The sequence below is a fragment of the Odocoileus virginianus genome, chromosome 2 (assembly GCF_023699985.2).
Source record: "Odocoileus virginianus isolate 20LAN1187 ecotype Illinois chromosome 2, Ovbor_1.2, whole genome shotgun sequence".
Taxonomy (NCBI): Eukaryota; Metazoa; Chordata; class Mammalia; order Artiodactyla; family Cervidae; genus Odocoileus; species Odocoileus virginianus.
Genome location: NC_069675.1, coordinates 12,736,640 through 12,751,439, shown reverse-complemented (window position 1 = coordinate 12,751,439; position 14,800 = coordinate 12,736,640). Strand labels below are relative to the sequence as shown.

At 55.9% G+C, this 14,800-nt stretch overlaps 1 protein-coding gene across 22 annotated transcripts in view; it reads left to right on the top strand.

Moving 5' to 3' along the window:
- DYSF (dysferlin) overlaps window positions 1–14,800 on the top strand; it is a 219,261-nt gene that overhangs the window by 123,638 nt on the left and 80,823 nt on the right. For all 22 annotated transcript variants that reach the window (XM_070476375.1, XM_070476369.1, XM_070476392.1 and 19 more), the window contains 3 exons: window positions 4,871–4,964; window positions 5,436–5,513; window positions 13,765–13,946. In XM_070476375.1, the coding sequence (XP_070332476.1) occupies window positions 4,871–4,964; window positions 5,436–5,513; window positions 13,765–13,946 (354 nt within the window). The remainder of the gene's footprint in view (window positions 1–4,870; window positions 4,965–5,435; window positions 5,514–13,764; window positions 13,947–14,800) is intronic.

Here is a 14,800-nt window from a genome sequence, read left to right as displayed (position 1 = left end):
ATTATGTGCCAGGTACTTGTCCAGGGCCATGGGTACATTTCATTTTATTTCCAACAGTGTCTCTCAGCTGAGGACAATTTATATCGCACACCTACCACCAGGGGACATTTGACAGTGTCTGGAGATATTTTTGGTGGTTAGAGCGGACGGCTGGGGGCAGCTGGGGGCATCATATGTGTAGCTGCCAGGGATGCTGCTAAACATCCAATGCGCAGGACAGCCCCCGTAACAGGTATGCAGCCCCAATGTCAGTACTGCCAAGACTGGAAACCCCTGCATTTGTCTCAGTAGCCCATCGAGGTGAGTGTTACCATGATGGCCACTTCACGGTGAGGAATCAGAGTTTTAGGAACTGGACTTTCCGGTGGCATCTCCAGCTGCCTCCTCCGACCCACATGGTGAGCTGCAGGCACCTTCCCCACAACTTCCCGGTACATGACGTGGAGCTCGATGCCCAGGGGCTGACAGGCTGATGTTCTTTGTGTTGGAGCGTCAGGGTCTATAAAATAAATGAGTTGCCCTGATGGCCTACTCTACGCACATGCACCGCAGTGTCAGGGAACTGCAGGTCACTTCTCTGCCCCAGGTGGCTACCTGTGGGTGCCATAGTTTGCCTGTGTTGAGAACAGACAATCCCTGTTGTGAGGTGGTAAGGTGTTGGCAGGATTCCAAGGTGAGGACGGATGCTGAGGGTGGCAACTTGGGCCATCTCTGCTGAACTTCCACTGATCTTTGCTTCTCCTCTCTGCCGACACCATTGCTGTCTCAGGGTATCCATCCCTCAAATCAGTCTCCACCCAGAAATTTTCTCTAGCCCCAAATAATTCTCTTCAGAAAACGGGTGAGTATGAGATAGGAGAGGCACTCATTGAGTGACTGGATTTTATTCCTTGATCAGTAAATGTTTGCTGAGGGCTTCTCTGTGCCGGGCATTGTAGCAGGCCCTGGGGACACAGCAGTGCCCTTGTGGAGCCTGTATTCTACAGCCTGGAGAGACAAGAAACAAAAATGTTCATATAGCAAGCATGCAGCATAGTAAGTGCTGTGAGAAAAGGAAAGCTGAAGAAGAAAGAAGAGGGCTTGTTTGTGGGCTTGGGGTGTGTGGGTGGGTGTGCGATGGTGTGGATGTGAGTGTGGTTTTTGACATTTGGACAGGGATGGCCTCTCTGGGGAGGTGACATTTGATGTCTCCACAAGCAGCAGTACCTCTTTTCCAACTTGAATGTGGGAAAGACCTGGCACAAAGTACGTGTTTAATAAACACAAGCGGAATGTCAGAGGGGAGGGCAGGCGGGGGGGAGATGCTTCCCAGAAGTTCCCAAACCAGCTTTTCATGAGGCTTCATGGTCTGCTTTGAGAGAAACTCCCTGAACGTGACCTGTGCATGTCCACACGTGAAAGCCGAAAGTACTCTTCCAAGTGGAAAAAGTGTGGTGTTGGATTATCTGTGTTAATGCACAGCTTGAGCCCCTGACCTGGGCGATGGGCTGGCCTTCATCATCAGCTCTCCCAAGAAAGGTGTGTGTTCAATCATTCATTCATTCACTCTTCCTCCAGTTTCTCCTTGAGCACCGCTGTGGGTGAGGGTTCTGCTGGATGCTGGGAATGTGCATGGTGGGAACTGCCCAGAGCTCTCTGTGGAAGGGGCAGAGAAAGAAATAGAGATTTACAGTGCAAGGTGGTATATGTGGTAAGGAGAAAATGTGGGGTTCTGTGGGAGCACCTGGGAGGTGCCCAACTCCCAGCAAGGTGACCTTGAAGGTGAGACTGGACATCTGAGGAAAAAGGCAGGGAAAGAGCAGGGCAGAGGGAACACTGTGCAAGGGGCCTGGGGTGAGAAAAGGGACCCTGGGGTTGGTTTGAGTGTGGAGGCAGCAGGGCTCTGGGCCTTTGGGAGTGAGTGTCCTGACTGCTGCAGACTCAATGCAGAAGCTGAAGCTGGGCTGGGAGGAGGGCTGGCCCCCACTCTGCTCCCAGGGTCTGAAGGGGACGCGTGAAGAGCCCAGGTGCCCCTGAGAGAGTCGTTGGGCCGGAGGATGTAAAGACACTGGCTGCTGTGTGGGTAGAATTCTGCCCAGTGTGGAAACCAGGCTGACTTCAGGACTGGAGCTCCTCGGGGGCGCTGGGCTTAGTGGGGGCCTCTCAGCCCGGCTCTAGGTGAGTCTGTCACCCTGGTTCTCCCAGCTGCTTCCCACCTTTGGGCAGCAGATGGGGGTGGGGGTGGACAGAGGCCCTGTGGACCAGGGTGGATGGCTGTGGGCCCCTTCTGGAGGCTGGGAAGGTGGAGGAGCCTCAGCAGCGCGAGGACCATTCCTGGAGGAGCGCAGTTCTCCCTCTGAAGGGTGTCGCTGTCGGTGCTGGGCCTGCCGTGGGCCAGGACCAAGCTGCTTCTGAGGCACCTGACCCCAGCCTTCATGGAAACCCCAGGGAGGAGGACACTCTTTTCATCACAGGCAGGCGGCCGTGCCTTAGGACGGAGACCCAGAAAGTGCTGCCAAAGCCCCAGGCACAGGCCATGCAGTGGGGCATGGACAGCTCTTGCAGATCCCTGGGGGGGGAGAGGAATCATGGGGCCTATGGCCGCCAGAGGTGGCTTCCCTCCTGACACTCACCTCAGCGCCCTACTTGTGAGTGGAGTGCATATGTGTATGTGGCTGGCTGAGATGAGGGGCTCCAGAGTCCCTCCAAACTCTCCGCCTCCCCACCCCAAGGTGTATGAGCTGCTGGGGGCGCTGAGCCTTGTGGCCCTGGGGGCTGGCCATACCCTGTTTCTAGCTTCCTGACCTGCTTTCCTTGGTGTCCCTGCACCTGATGGGCCCCGAGTCTGGCCCCGCCTGTGGCCTTGTGGACCCTGCGACCAGACCTATTAGCTGTTGGACTTGGCAAGGGTGGTGGCGGGGCCCGTGCTGCAAGGCCGGGCTCACACCTGCCGAGAGCGAGGATTCAAAGTGTGGTGGCTTTTGGGTTCTCATCTGTCTGCTGTGTGACACCCTCCCTGCTGTCCTGTGTGTGTGTGCGTGCACGCGCGTGTGTGCGTGCATGTGTGTGCATGTGTATGTGCGCGCACACACGTGTGTGTCTGTGTGTGTAGAGACTGACTGCTTGACTCACTGATTTTGATTTCTGCCCAGGACTGTGGCTTTGTGCTGAAATGTCCACTTTTCCAGCTCCTGGAGTAATTTTGAACAAATACAGGATATATGAATACCACCCCTGAGCACAATTACTGACTTCATAGTTTATGACCTCTCCCCTCACCCCACCCCATGCTTTATTTCTCTCATAAGATCATTAATAGCAAATGTTTATTGATTTATTATGTGCCAAGTTGTGTGCCAACACAGCATATAATTTATCTTCTTAACAATCAGGCAGCCCTGTGAGACAGATACTGTAGAACTCTCCCACACTTGCAGATACTTAGGGCTTCCCTGGTGGCTTAGATGGTAAAGAATCTGGCTGCAGTGTAGAAGACCCAGGTTTGATCCCTGGGTCAAGTCAGGAAGATCCCCTGGAGAAGGAAATGGCAACCCACTCCAGTATTCTTGCCTGGAGAATTCCATGGACAGAGGAGCCTGGTGGGCTACAGTCCATGGGGTCACAAAGAGTAGGACATGATTGAAGGGGACAGGTATCCAGGGAGGCGTTTTGGACCAGGGGCCTGGGGCTAGGCCCTGAGGGTAGCCATGGTTTGGAGAGGAGGAGCTCGTCAATGTCCGCGCCTCTTGTATTTGGAGGTGCGGGTGGGGGGTGGGGGTGTAGCTGCAGGGCCTGGAGAGTGGTGGAGATTCCTGGGAACTGGCTGCTGCCGGGCAGAGGGCAGTGTGGCCCAGCGGAAAGGCCTTGGGGAGTGGCTACTCTGGGTGGGCCTGGGTGGGGTGAAAAGGCCTTGGGAAGGGAGGCTGGGTTTTCTTTCAAGGATGGGCGTGCTTGGGTGTTGGGAAGAGGGACTGGGGCAGGTGACAGTGTGGGGAGAGGGGAAGGGCTGTGCAGAGGGAGTGGATGGCAGAGGAAGGCTGTCCAGCTCTCCCTGGCCCTTCTGCTGGGCTCCTGCCTCAAGAGGCTGGTGGAACTGATGTCCTAGAAGACCAGGTCTGGAAGGGCGGGCTGCCGTGTGAGTGGCACATTTCCTGTTTTTGCGGGGGCCTTGACTCCTGCTGGGGCTCATCCTTGATGAGGGGCTGCCATGGGCAGATGCGGTGGTGGAGGGATGCAGGGCACCGTGCAGTGTGGTCCAGGGAAATCCCAGTGGTTAGAGCCCAGCGCCAACGAGGGCAGGGGACTGAGCATCTAGCTTGATGCAGAGCTTCTGAGCCTGAATGTAAACAATGCCCCCCACCCCAACCATGCCCTTGTCCCCAGGCTCAGGCGCCTCTGACCCTCAGCACAGTGGGAGCTGGTAAGAGATGGGAGAAGACACAGTGCAGCTTCTCTCCAGAGCTGGGCACCCAGCTGAGTGCCTGTGTGTCCCCCCACCAGCCCTGTGTCCAGTCGGGGGTGGGGACAGAGATGCTGTTTGAAGCCCTCCAAACTTGGGCTCCCCATAACCCCTCACCCTGGGCAGATCCCCAGTGGATTCCACCCCACCCCCACCCCCACCCCGGAGAGCCCTTTGAGTCCTTTCTTCTATCAAACGCTAGCCTCTGGGGCTGGAACAACTCAAAACCCCCTTCTGGCTTGTCTGGTCTCCGCTAGAAAGGGAGAGGCTTTTCCCTGTGGGCTCGACATTGGAGTCTGGAGTGAAATTAGAGCTTCAGGCAGTGAGGAGCCTTGTCTAAAGGAGCGTGGAGACCTGACGATCTGAGCCAGGCTCCCCGCCACCCCCAGCCTTCGGGGTCAGAATCTGCTGTGACCAGCTCTGTGTCTCCAGGGTGGCGTGGTGGATGACAGGAGTGAAGATTCCGTGTCCGTCTCCACCTTGAGTTTTGGTGTGAACAGACCCACGATCTCCTGCATCTTTGACTGTAAGTGATGTGTGGAGGTATCTACAGGGGTGACACGGGTGGGTCACCCTTACGTGCCTGGCCGTGTGGGTTATGGGATCAGGTGTGTGTGTGGGGGCTGTGGAGAACTGAGTCTGTATGCTTTGTTTGTGGGTCAGTGTTGTGTGTGGGTCCGTGTGTGGTGTATGTGTCAACGCTGAGCCTGAAGTCCAGCATTCAAGGCAGTGTGCCTTCTGACTGTCCCTGAGGTTCATTTGACCTCTTCCCCCTTCCCTGCCCGCTCCTCAGTGCTCACCAGGGCCCAGGACACATTGCTTTGTGGCTCTGCCTTTGGGCTGTAGTCTGCTCTCCTGATCCTGAGAGTGTGGCACGTGTGGTCTGTATCGTCCAGCCCGTCTGTCCACTGCTTTCCTAGAGACACACTCCATCCTCCAGCCCCAGATCCTGTCACCCCCAGCCCCTCACTTGGCATCTATTTCTTCTCTGGTGCAGACGGGAACCGCTACCATCTACGCTGCTACATGTACCAGGCCCGGGATCTGCCTGCAATGGACAAGGACTCTTTTTCCGGTAGGTGTGGGGAGTGGGGAGAGCTGGGGCCAGGGGCTGAGAGCTGGGAACAGTCGTAGGGCCTTCGGCCCACAGGGAACATGGCCTGGGCTTCCCTGTATCGAGAGTGGTGGCACTGTGAGGGTGGTGGTCTGCTGTGTTTGTAGAGGTGGGGGCCGCTGTCAGCTCACTGTGTCACCTGGTTGGAGGGGCCTCCTTGACCCCTCTGTGGGGTTTGGCTTTACTGATCATCGTCCCCTGAAAGCCCCTCTGGCCTTGGCCCTGGGACAGCCCTCTTTGCTGGTCTCCTGCAGCTTCCTGCTCCACCTGTTCCTGCTCAACCACTTCACTGCCCCCTGAGTCTGATGACCCCAGGGAGTTCCGTTGGTATTCTCTTCTTTGGACACTGGGGTCCCCAGTGTCTTCCAGGTCTTCAGTTTCTAGAAGCCCCTTATATCCAGCCATAGTTTCGGAGTCTCCCCTGGAAGACTCAGCATCACCGCAGTTCGTCTTGTCCAAAACGAACTGCTTGGGCCCCCATCCCCCAGATCCAGGCCCCCCTTTACTTCCTAGCTCAGTCCTGGCATCACGTCCATGTGCCTCTACTACCCATCAGGCTGGAAACAAGCAGGTGCCCAGTTCTGTTGATTCTGGCTCCCGAGTCTCTCTCAGAGACTGTTCCCTCCGGTTCAGCATCGTGGCTGCTGTCTCGCACTGGCCATGCCCCTTTTATCTGAGTCCTTTGGTTGTTTCCTGGCCTCCCTGTGACCTTCCACACCATCCCAGACAGCTCTGGTCATGTCACCACCCTGATTTCAAACACATACTAACTAACATACAGATACTAACACATAAATGGGCTTCTTCCCCTGGTTGGTGGCTCAGATGGTAAAGAAACTGCCTGCAATGTGGGAGACCCGGCTGTGATCCCTGAGTTAGAAAGATACCCTGGAGGAGGGCATGGCAACCCGCTCCAGGCAACAATTTGCCTGGAGAATTCCATGGGCAGAGGAGCCTGGCAGGGTACAGTCCATAGGGTCGCAAAGAGTCAGACACGATGGAGTGGCTAACATTTTCACTTTCACAACACATAAGTCCAGAGCTCTTTAGCCTGGTGGACAGCTCCGTTGTGATCTGGCCCCTGTGGACCTCACCAGTTTCATCTTTTCTTAGCCCTTTTTCCACTAAGCTCTGGCTGCACCGACTTTTGTCACGTTGTCTAATTCTTCCACGTTTCTGGCCATTGTACTCAGTGCCTAGAATACAGTTCCTCCCTATTCGTAATCCAGTGAACTCCTACTTATCTTTCAGGACCCAGCCCAGATGCCCTCTGACTCTTCCCCAAGCCGAGCTGGTTGTTCCTTCCTCAGTACTTGGTCAGGACCTTGCCAGCACCTCTCTCAGAGCCCTTACCCGCTGCATAGATCAGTTGCCATGATATTCTGTCATATTCTTCCCACTGTGACTCTGAGCTCCTCAAGGAAGAGACCTTGACTTACCTTGAACCTGTAGCACTTAATAGCTAAAGAAATAACACTGAATGTTTACTATGAGCCTGGGCACTTTACTGATGTTATTTCGTATGACCCTTACAACTCTTCTATGAAGTAGGCATTTAACATCCCCATTTTACTGACGAAGAAACTGCGACTCAGCTAGGCTAACTAAATTGCTTGAGCTGAAATAGCTGACAAGTGATGTACCCCCTTCCAAACGCTTGGTGCTTAGTTGGGTTGAACTGAGTTCCTCTGGGGGAGTGACCTTCTGTTCATAGACTGGCACTCAGCTCACACCACCCATCCATCCCCCTTTCCAGGCCCCATTCCTCCCCAGCCTGGGGAGCTACCCTGGTTCCTCCCCAGCAGCTGTACCTACTCACCGTCCCCTCCTCTCAGTGACCTTTGCTCTAGCTCCGTGCAGCCGGACGTGGGGTGGGTGGAGCAATTTCTTTTCTGTGCTTTGGGTTTGGGGTGCTGAGAGAGTGTGCAAGCACAGTGCAGGGGTGTTGGCAGGGGAGAGGCCGATCTCTGCCACTGCAGTTGCCCGGGAACCGTGGCCAGGATGCTTTCTGACACTCAGCACCTACCCTGAGGAAGAGAAGTGGCCTAATTCCCAGTCTTGCTTCCTCTTCCTTCAGGGGAGAGTTGAGAGGTGGGGGTGCATGTGGGGGAGGAGTGAAGTGGGGTGCAGGTGGAGGACCCCTTCTCCGTGGGCCGTACTGTGGCAGACCTGTAAGAGGGGAGCTCCCTTGGGGGACCCGCACCTCTGGGGACCGCAGGCAGGGTCAGCCTGGTCCCGCCTGCAGGAGACGTCACACTTTCCATCCTAGCTCCACCCCCGCCCCCAAATAAACATCCCTTGAGCTTTGAGGGCACTGCCCAGGGCTTCCTCGGAGGCCACTGGCTTCTGAATGAAAGGCCTGATTGAGCAGCTGCTGGAAAGGAAAACAGCAGCCAACACGGGTGAATCTATAAAACCCAGAGTGTTTATTTTCACTCCCAAACCCTAAACCAAAGCAGTTTCTCCCCTGGAACTGACCCTGGGGTGGCTGGCGGCTGGAGGCTGTGCATGGCCACCGACTGGCATTTCTCAGAGGAAACTCCCGTGTGTATCAGGCATGTCTGGGGCCAGGGGAGGGTCCAGTGCGGCACAGAGTCTGTCACTGGTCCCATCTGCCAGCCAGTCTGCTGGTGTCTGCGGCCGTGAGGGCCCTCCTTGGGAAGCCCTCTGTTTTTTCTCCCACTGGGGGCTCCCGTGGCCCTGGGCTGTGACCTCTGCTTGTCCCTGGTGGGGTGGCCTTGGGACTGCCCCAAGGTTGGTGCTGTGTTTGTTCTCCTCTCCTTGGCCGAAGGTGTGGGGGACATACAGGAATTGCCCAGGAAACACTTGTTGAGTGACACTGAACTCAGGTGGGGAGGGAGACTTGTGGCGATATTGCCGTGCAGGGAGCCTGAGGATTTTGCCTCAGTGGGGTTTGCCTGGAGGGCCAGCACCAATCCTCTGGACCCCTGGAAGGGTGTGTGTGGCCTGTGTTTGTGTGGTTCTGAGTGTGTGTGGCCGAGGCAGTGATTAGGTATAAAAAATGTGAACTGATGCTTACTTCAGATGACTTACATTGGGATAGGGTTGCCATTGCTGGGTGAGCATCTGGACTATGAACTGGATCTACTTAGAATGGAAAAGATAGGACTCCAGACTCAGAAACCACACGTCCTCAATGCCATGCGTCATGGGCGGCAGTGTGGCCCTCGCCAGTGCACAGAGCTGCTCATCACTGTGGACGGATATTTCTCAAAGAGGCTTGGGAGGACGTCCTCTCCTTTGCCCAGCTATACTCCAGGGGGTTCTTCTCTGCTTTCTCCCCCAGCCCAGAGCTGCCCTTGTGGTTTGAGGGCTCAGCTTTCAGAGCCGCCGCCACGATGAGGACCCCTGGGCAGCTCACAGTCCAGGGCACCGCCCTTAGCTTGAGGCCCTGGAAATTCCTCCTTGCAAGGGTCATGGGTCAGTGGGCTCAGGGACTGGGCTTGGTTAATGAAGAAAGCGAGAGGCTCGTGGATCAAATGCCAAGTTATTAATTTGTGGGGGTGGGGTGTCTGCCAAGAAAGTAGAGTCCAGTGTCCTCTTTGCTGGTCTCATGGTTCCTGGGAGGTCAGAGCTCCCACGGTGTTGGTTGGGCGGTCCTGAGGGGCGTTGATGCCAGGCCAGGCCACAGTGAGGTCTGCTGAACTGAAGTTGCCCCCTGGCTGAGGTCACCTCTGCGGGCCCCCAGGTCCAGACTCTGTCCTGAGTGGGGCTGGGGAGTCCTTGCTTGTGGGCTTCCTCTGTCTGAACTCCAGTCACAGCCCACCCCCTCTTCTGAAGCACAACTTTCTGTTAAGTTTGGCTCTGGCTCGGGGAATTCTCCTGATGAGCTTAAGAAGCTATTTTCCAAGGGGCACTGGAGGCTTGTGAAACGCTCCACTTAAAAAGGGTTCCTGAGTGAGAGAGACTGGGAAACACTGCACACTTAGCGATTTACAATGCACAGTGGCACGGAAGGCTCTGGGGTGGCTGCAGGAAGGGAGCCTGTTGAACTTGTTTACGCGTTCCTTCGTTCCCCCGAGAGCTCGCCTTCCTTAGAACGTATTTTGGGAAGCAGTGATCGACAGGATTTAATCCAACTAGCTTGGTGTGAATCCGGGACCGTTTGTGGTCTGCCCACCTGCCTTCTCCCTCGTCCTCTATTCCCATGGCCCAGGGCGCTCCCTTCCTCGCTGCAGACAGTGCACTTTGGTGCCTTTGCCCATGCTGTCCTGGGTGCCTGGACGCCCCCTTCTCCTTGGTCTGTCTTGGTTACCTCCTTATTCTTGACACTTGGGGAGGCCTCCTTTGGAAGAACTGACTTGAGGCCACCAGGCTCCAGAGCCTACCCCAACCCCTAGTGCCCTGAACACTTTGCTAGGCAGCTGCACATCACTTGTGTTATAATTGATGTTTAGTTACCATTTCTAAGCAGCAGTCATGATCTTAAGAGTCTGGACCATGTCTCATGTGCCTTCATATTCAAAGCACTGTGCTTACCTACCACATGCTGGTCAGTCAATAACTGTATATTGAATGAGTGATGGATCGCAAATAATGCTGGAGTGAACATCTTGGTTCATATAGCTTTTTGGTTAATTTGGATGATTCCCAGGAATATGGGAAACAGGGTGTAAACAGTTTTATGTTGTTCAGGGCATACAGCCCAATTGCTTTCCTAAAGGGTTGTTGAATTGCTTCCAGCAATAAAGGAGAATACCTATTTCATCAGCTATTCACCAGCACTGGGTTTTATAAATCTAAACAAATTTTTCTTAATTTTATATGAAAAATACTGCTGTATTGTAGCTTTTCTTTGCATTGCCTTGCTTACTAGCAATCTACTCCACCCGTCTTAAGGGGCCTTTTACCCTGACCGTGACAGGAAGAAGGAGCAGTGACTAGGAGCCGGGGAGTCTGGTCCCAGGCACGTGTGAGCAGGCACTGGAGACAGTCTTTCTGAGGCAAAGCCCCCTCTTCTAACAAGGGGTACCATGCCGCCTGTCCTGTCCCTCACCCTGGTGGTCTGAGCTATTGGAGGGAGTGTATGCAGGGAATGTCTCAGAGATTGGGCACAGGGCTGCAGGTCCAGCAGTCACCTGTCTGGGGCCTCCCACGGTGTTGAAGTCCTGTAGAACCCTTGTGTGTTCTTGGCTGGAGCTCCCCGGACAGCCTGTGGTCCTCCAGAGCTCCAATCCAGCTTCCGCCTCAGGGGCATCTCCGTGCGGCTTGGCAGGTGAGGCTGGAGGCTGATGCCAGCCTCCACCTACCGGCGTGGCCCTGGGAAGAGCTGGCCTCTCCCCTCCCCTCCCCCTCTTCTTGAGACCTGCCTCTCCCTCCTCCTGGCTTTCCTGGAAGAGGCTTGTGTCTGTGCGTCTGTCTGGCTTCCCTTCATCTGACCACCTTGCTTCAGCAACACCCCAGGCCCCCCCCCCCCCCCATTGTCGAGGGGCTGGGCCTTGTGCGGGGAGAGGCCAGGCCCCGGCACACAGTAGCCCAGTGTCTGAGGCCCCAGGCCTCCAGGCCTGCTCCTTACAATGCCTTTGTTGTGTGTTTTTTCCTCCCCTGGGCGGGCGGGGCGCGCGTGTGGGTCTGGGTGATTTTTGTTTGAAAGCCGCCCCCTCCCTTCCCCCGTGCTGAGCTCATTGCCTGCGCTGATGGGGCTGCTGGAAGGAGTCGCCTGCTCGGGGGCCAGCGTGGGGGGTGCTGCCAACACCAATACAGCGTGCACGGCCGCCACAATGTGCAATTGTGATCTCTGTGTAAACGCTGTCGGTCTGGGGCCCCCGTGCTTATAAAAATAAAGCGTTGGGAAGCACAGGGGGCGGGAACAAAAGGGGCTTTTTCGCTGGCTCTCTAATATGGTTTTATTTATCGGAACGCGCCCTCTTTCCCTTACTGGAACCGGGGAGAGGTTCTCTGCCGAGCTTGGAGCTGATGGTATCACAGCCAGACGGTTTCATTAAACGCACAGACGCCGCTGGGCCCTGCCAGGGGCAGGAAGGGAACGGCTCGGGCAGCCTTGCCAGGCTGGTGCATGGGAAGGGAGCCCTGTGCCAGGGAGGCCTCCACCAGGTGGAGGTGGTGAGAGGTGGACACGTCTCTCCTGGCCCCTCTTCTGCCAAGGTCCTCCTGATGCCCTCTTCTACCGCCAGAGTCAGCTTCAAAACTGATTTCCTACAGGAAGCCCTCCAGGATTGACCCCACTGTGCTTTTGTGCCTGAAGGCTGCGAACTGGTCTTAGCCAGCTGGCTGCCTCCTATTAGCCAAACCCAGCCTTGTTTGGGCAGTGAGTGCCCATAGCTTCTGCCTCCTAACTCAGATCCGCCCCCCCACCCTTAAGATTAGCCCCTTGGGCAATAGCCACAATCCTGTACCTGTCCCTTGATGGGAGTCCTCCTATTGCTCACTTCAACTTCTCCACCTCCTCGTCTGCGGCCTCCTGTGTAGTGGCTGTGGCATGCCGCCTGGTCTCTTTATGGACAGGGATCCTGGCTTGGCCCCCGCCCCCCTCCCCCCCCACCAACTGTGGGGAAAAGCTGTCTCCCCATCTCAGTCCCAGAACCAGCTGGACATCTGGGCACTAGATGTCTGGTGTTGAGGCCATCTGAGGTCACAGAGGGGCCGTCTTGTGGGGTGCAAGGTGCTGCGGGATGGAGAAGGTGCCAAGTGTAGAGGGTATGTGACAGGGCCTTTGGGTTCAGCCCTGCCAGGCATTGAGCATCCAGCCTCCTGCATCCTCACACTTCTCTGTCCACGTGGCCTCAGCACCTGGCACTTTGAGTCTTACAGAATGGCTACTGGACCTTGCCCCCTAGTGAGAGAAGTTGGGAGAGCCCCTCCTCCCAGCCTTTCGCTCCTGTCCCAGATTATATGCACTCAGTCCCATGGGCCCTTCTCCTGCCTTGGTTCCCAAGTGTTGCCCTGAAAGGCAGCATCGGCACCACCTGGGAACTTGTGAGGAATGTCAGTTCTCAGGCCCCACCCCAGGCCTGATGAAGGAGTCTCTGAGGGTGGGGCCGGCCTTCCAGGTGATATCTCTGCATCCTCACATTGGAGAACCACTGCCCTAGAAACTTCTCTAGTGACGCCTTGGGACCAGACAGAGGGATGATTCTGGTGGGTCCCAGGCCAGCATGACTGGGGCTGGCAGGTTAGAAAGGAGTTTGGGGGTGGCAGGGAGCTGCTGGGATCTTGAGGTTCTCCTCACCTCCCCCCAGCTCTCAACAGCCCTCAAATCCCTTTGTTTCTCTTTAACTCCCCCACCCATCTATGCTACCACCCTCTCTGCCTGAACCCTGGCAGTAGTTTCATAACTGCTCTCCTTGCACCCATTTCTGCCCCCTCAAGTCTGTTCTCCAGTGACAGCCAGCCTAAGCTTGTCGAAATGCAGACCTAGGCATGCCAGCCTAATGGAACCTCCCTCTCCACTCTACTCTGCCTCTCGAGAAAGCTAGATTCCTCTCTTACACACCACTCTACTGATCAAAATTGCAATTTTATGTTTTTTTTTGTATAGATTTTTGTATTGCTCCAAATGTGTTCTCAGTCTTTATCACCTAGCCCCTAGCTTGGCCTGCAGATGGCTCTCAGTAAATGCTTGCAGGATGAATGTCAATAATTCCAAACCATCTTGAATGTGTGTGTGTGTGTGTGTGTGTGTGTGTGTGTGTGTTAAGTTGCTTCAGTTGTGTCCCACTCTTTGTGACTCTATGAACTGTAGCCTGCCGGGCTCCTCTGTTCATGGGATTCTCCAGGCAGGAATACTGAAGTGGGTTGCCATGCCCTCCTTCAGGGGATCTTCCTAACTCAGGGATCGAGCCTGCATCTTGTATGTCTCCTGCATGAGCAGACGATTCTTTACCACTAGTGCCACCTGGGAAGCCCTGGATGAATGAATGAATGAATAAATGAATGTACCATCCAGGGTCTCACCTCCTTCAACTAGACTTTTGCCCCCAGCAACCAGTTCAGAAAGTACCCCAGAGGGGAAACTCTCTGGATCCCTGGGCCTGCTCTCCTGGACCTTGGCCCCATCTCCCTGCGGTCATCACCAGCAGGGGTAGGGGGAGAGCCCCCCTGGGATACGTCTCCAGCCCGGACATTGCTGTTCCAGAGCGGCAGCCACAGCCCTGCTTCAGCTTTGTGGCCTCATGACTCCTGATGGTCTCTGCTGTGTCCTGTCTCCCTTCCCTGTGCCCGGCCCACACAGATCCCTATGCAGTCGTCTCCTTCCTGCACCAGAGCCAGAAGACGGTGGTGGCGAAGAACACCCTGAACCCCACCTGGGACCAGACGCTCATCTTCTACGAGATCGAGATCTTTGGCGAGCCGAGCAGCATCGCTGAGCAGCCGCCCAGCATCGTGGTGGAGCTGTATGACCATGACACCTACGTGAGTCTGCCCGCCTCCCTCCCCCAGCCCTCACTGGCCACCCTTTCCAGGGCCCAGCGCCCAGGGGGAGATGCTGCTGTGTGGGATGGGTGCCCTGCCAGACGGGCACTTCTCGAGGCTGGGGCTGGTGGCCTCTCCCAGACCCCACAGGCTGCAGAGTGGTGAAAATTTTAGAGTAATTACATGTGAATTGTTGGCAAGTGTCCTGGGCCCATGAGAGAGAAAGGGGACAGATCTGGCCAGGGTGCTTCGCTGGGGGTTGGGAGCCTGGGTCTTCTCTGTCTCTAGCTTGCTTATAAGATCCCAGGTGGGTTCCCCCTCCTCGACGGAGAGCTGCCTTGACTCTGCACATCGCACTGGGCTAAGTGGCCCCTCACGTGGGGTTCCCGGTCCAGGTGAGAGCCAGGGACCACAGGGCAGGGACTCCTCCAGGGAGCCAGCTCGTGACACCGGCCGGGTCCGCTCTGGGCACGGGGCGAGGGTGGTGCTGTCCCTCAGAACCTGCTGCGCTGGCGGGAAGCCTCTGCGGTCGTGCCTCCCAAATGAGGGCCACTTGCGGTGTGTGCTGCTGAGCAGTTGAAATGTGCCTAGTCCAACAGAGAAGACTGATTTTCTTTGCTTTTTAGTTTAATCCACTAAATGTAAATTTAACTACTGGATGCTGTATTGGACAGGAAAAGTTCAGTGGTGGGCTGGAATGTGACAGGCTCTGGGGAATGTGAGATTGAGGTGTTGGGATGAGGCAGGGGGTATTAGCGCAGAACGAGGGAGGGCCAGGGCGGGGGAAGAGCCAGGAGTAGAGGTCAGGGGATTGGAGGTGTAGCGGGGTCAGGGAAACACTTTTTAAAGGAGGG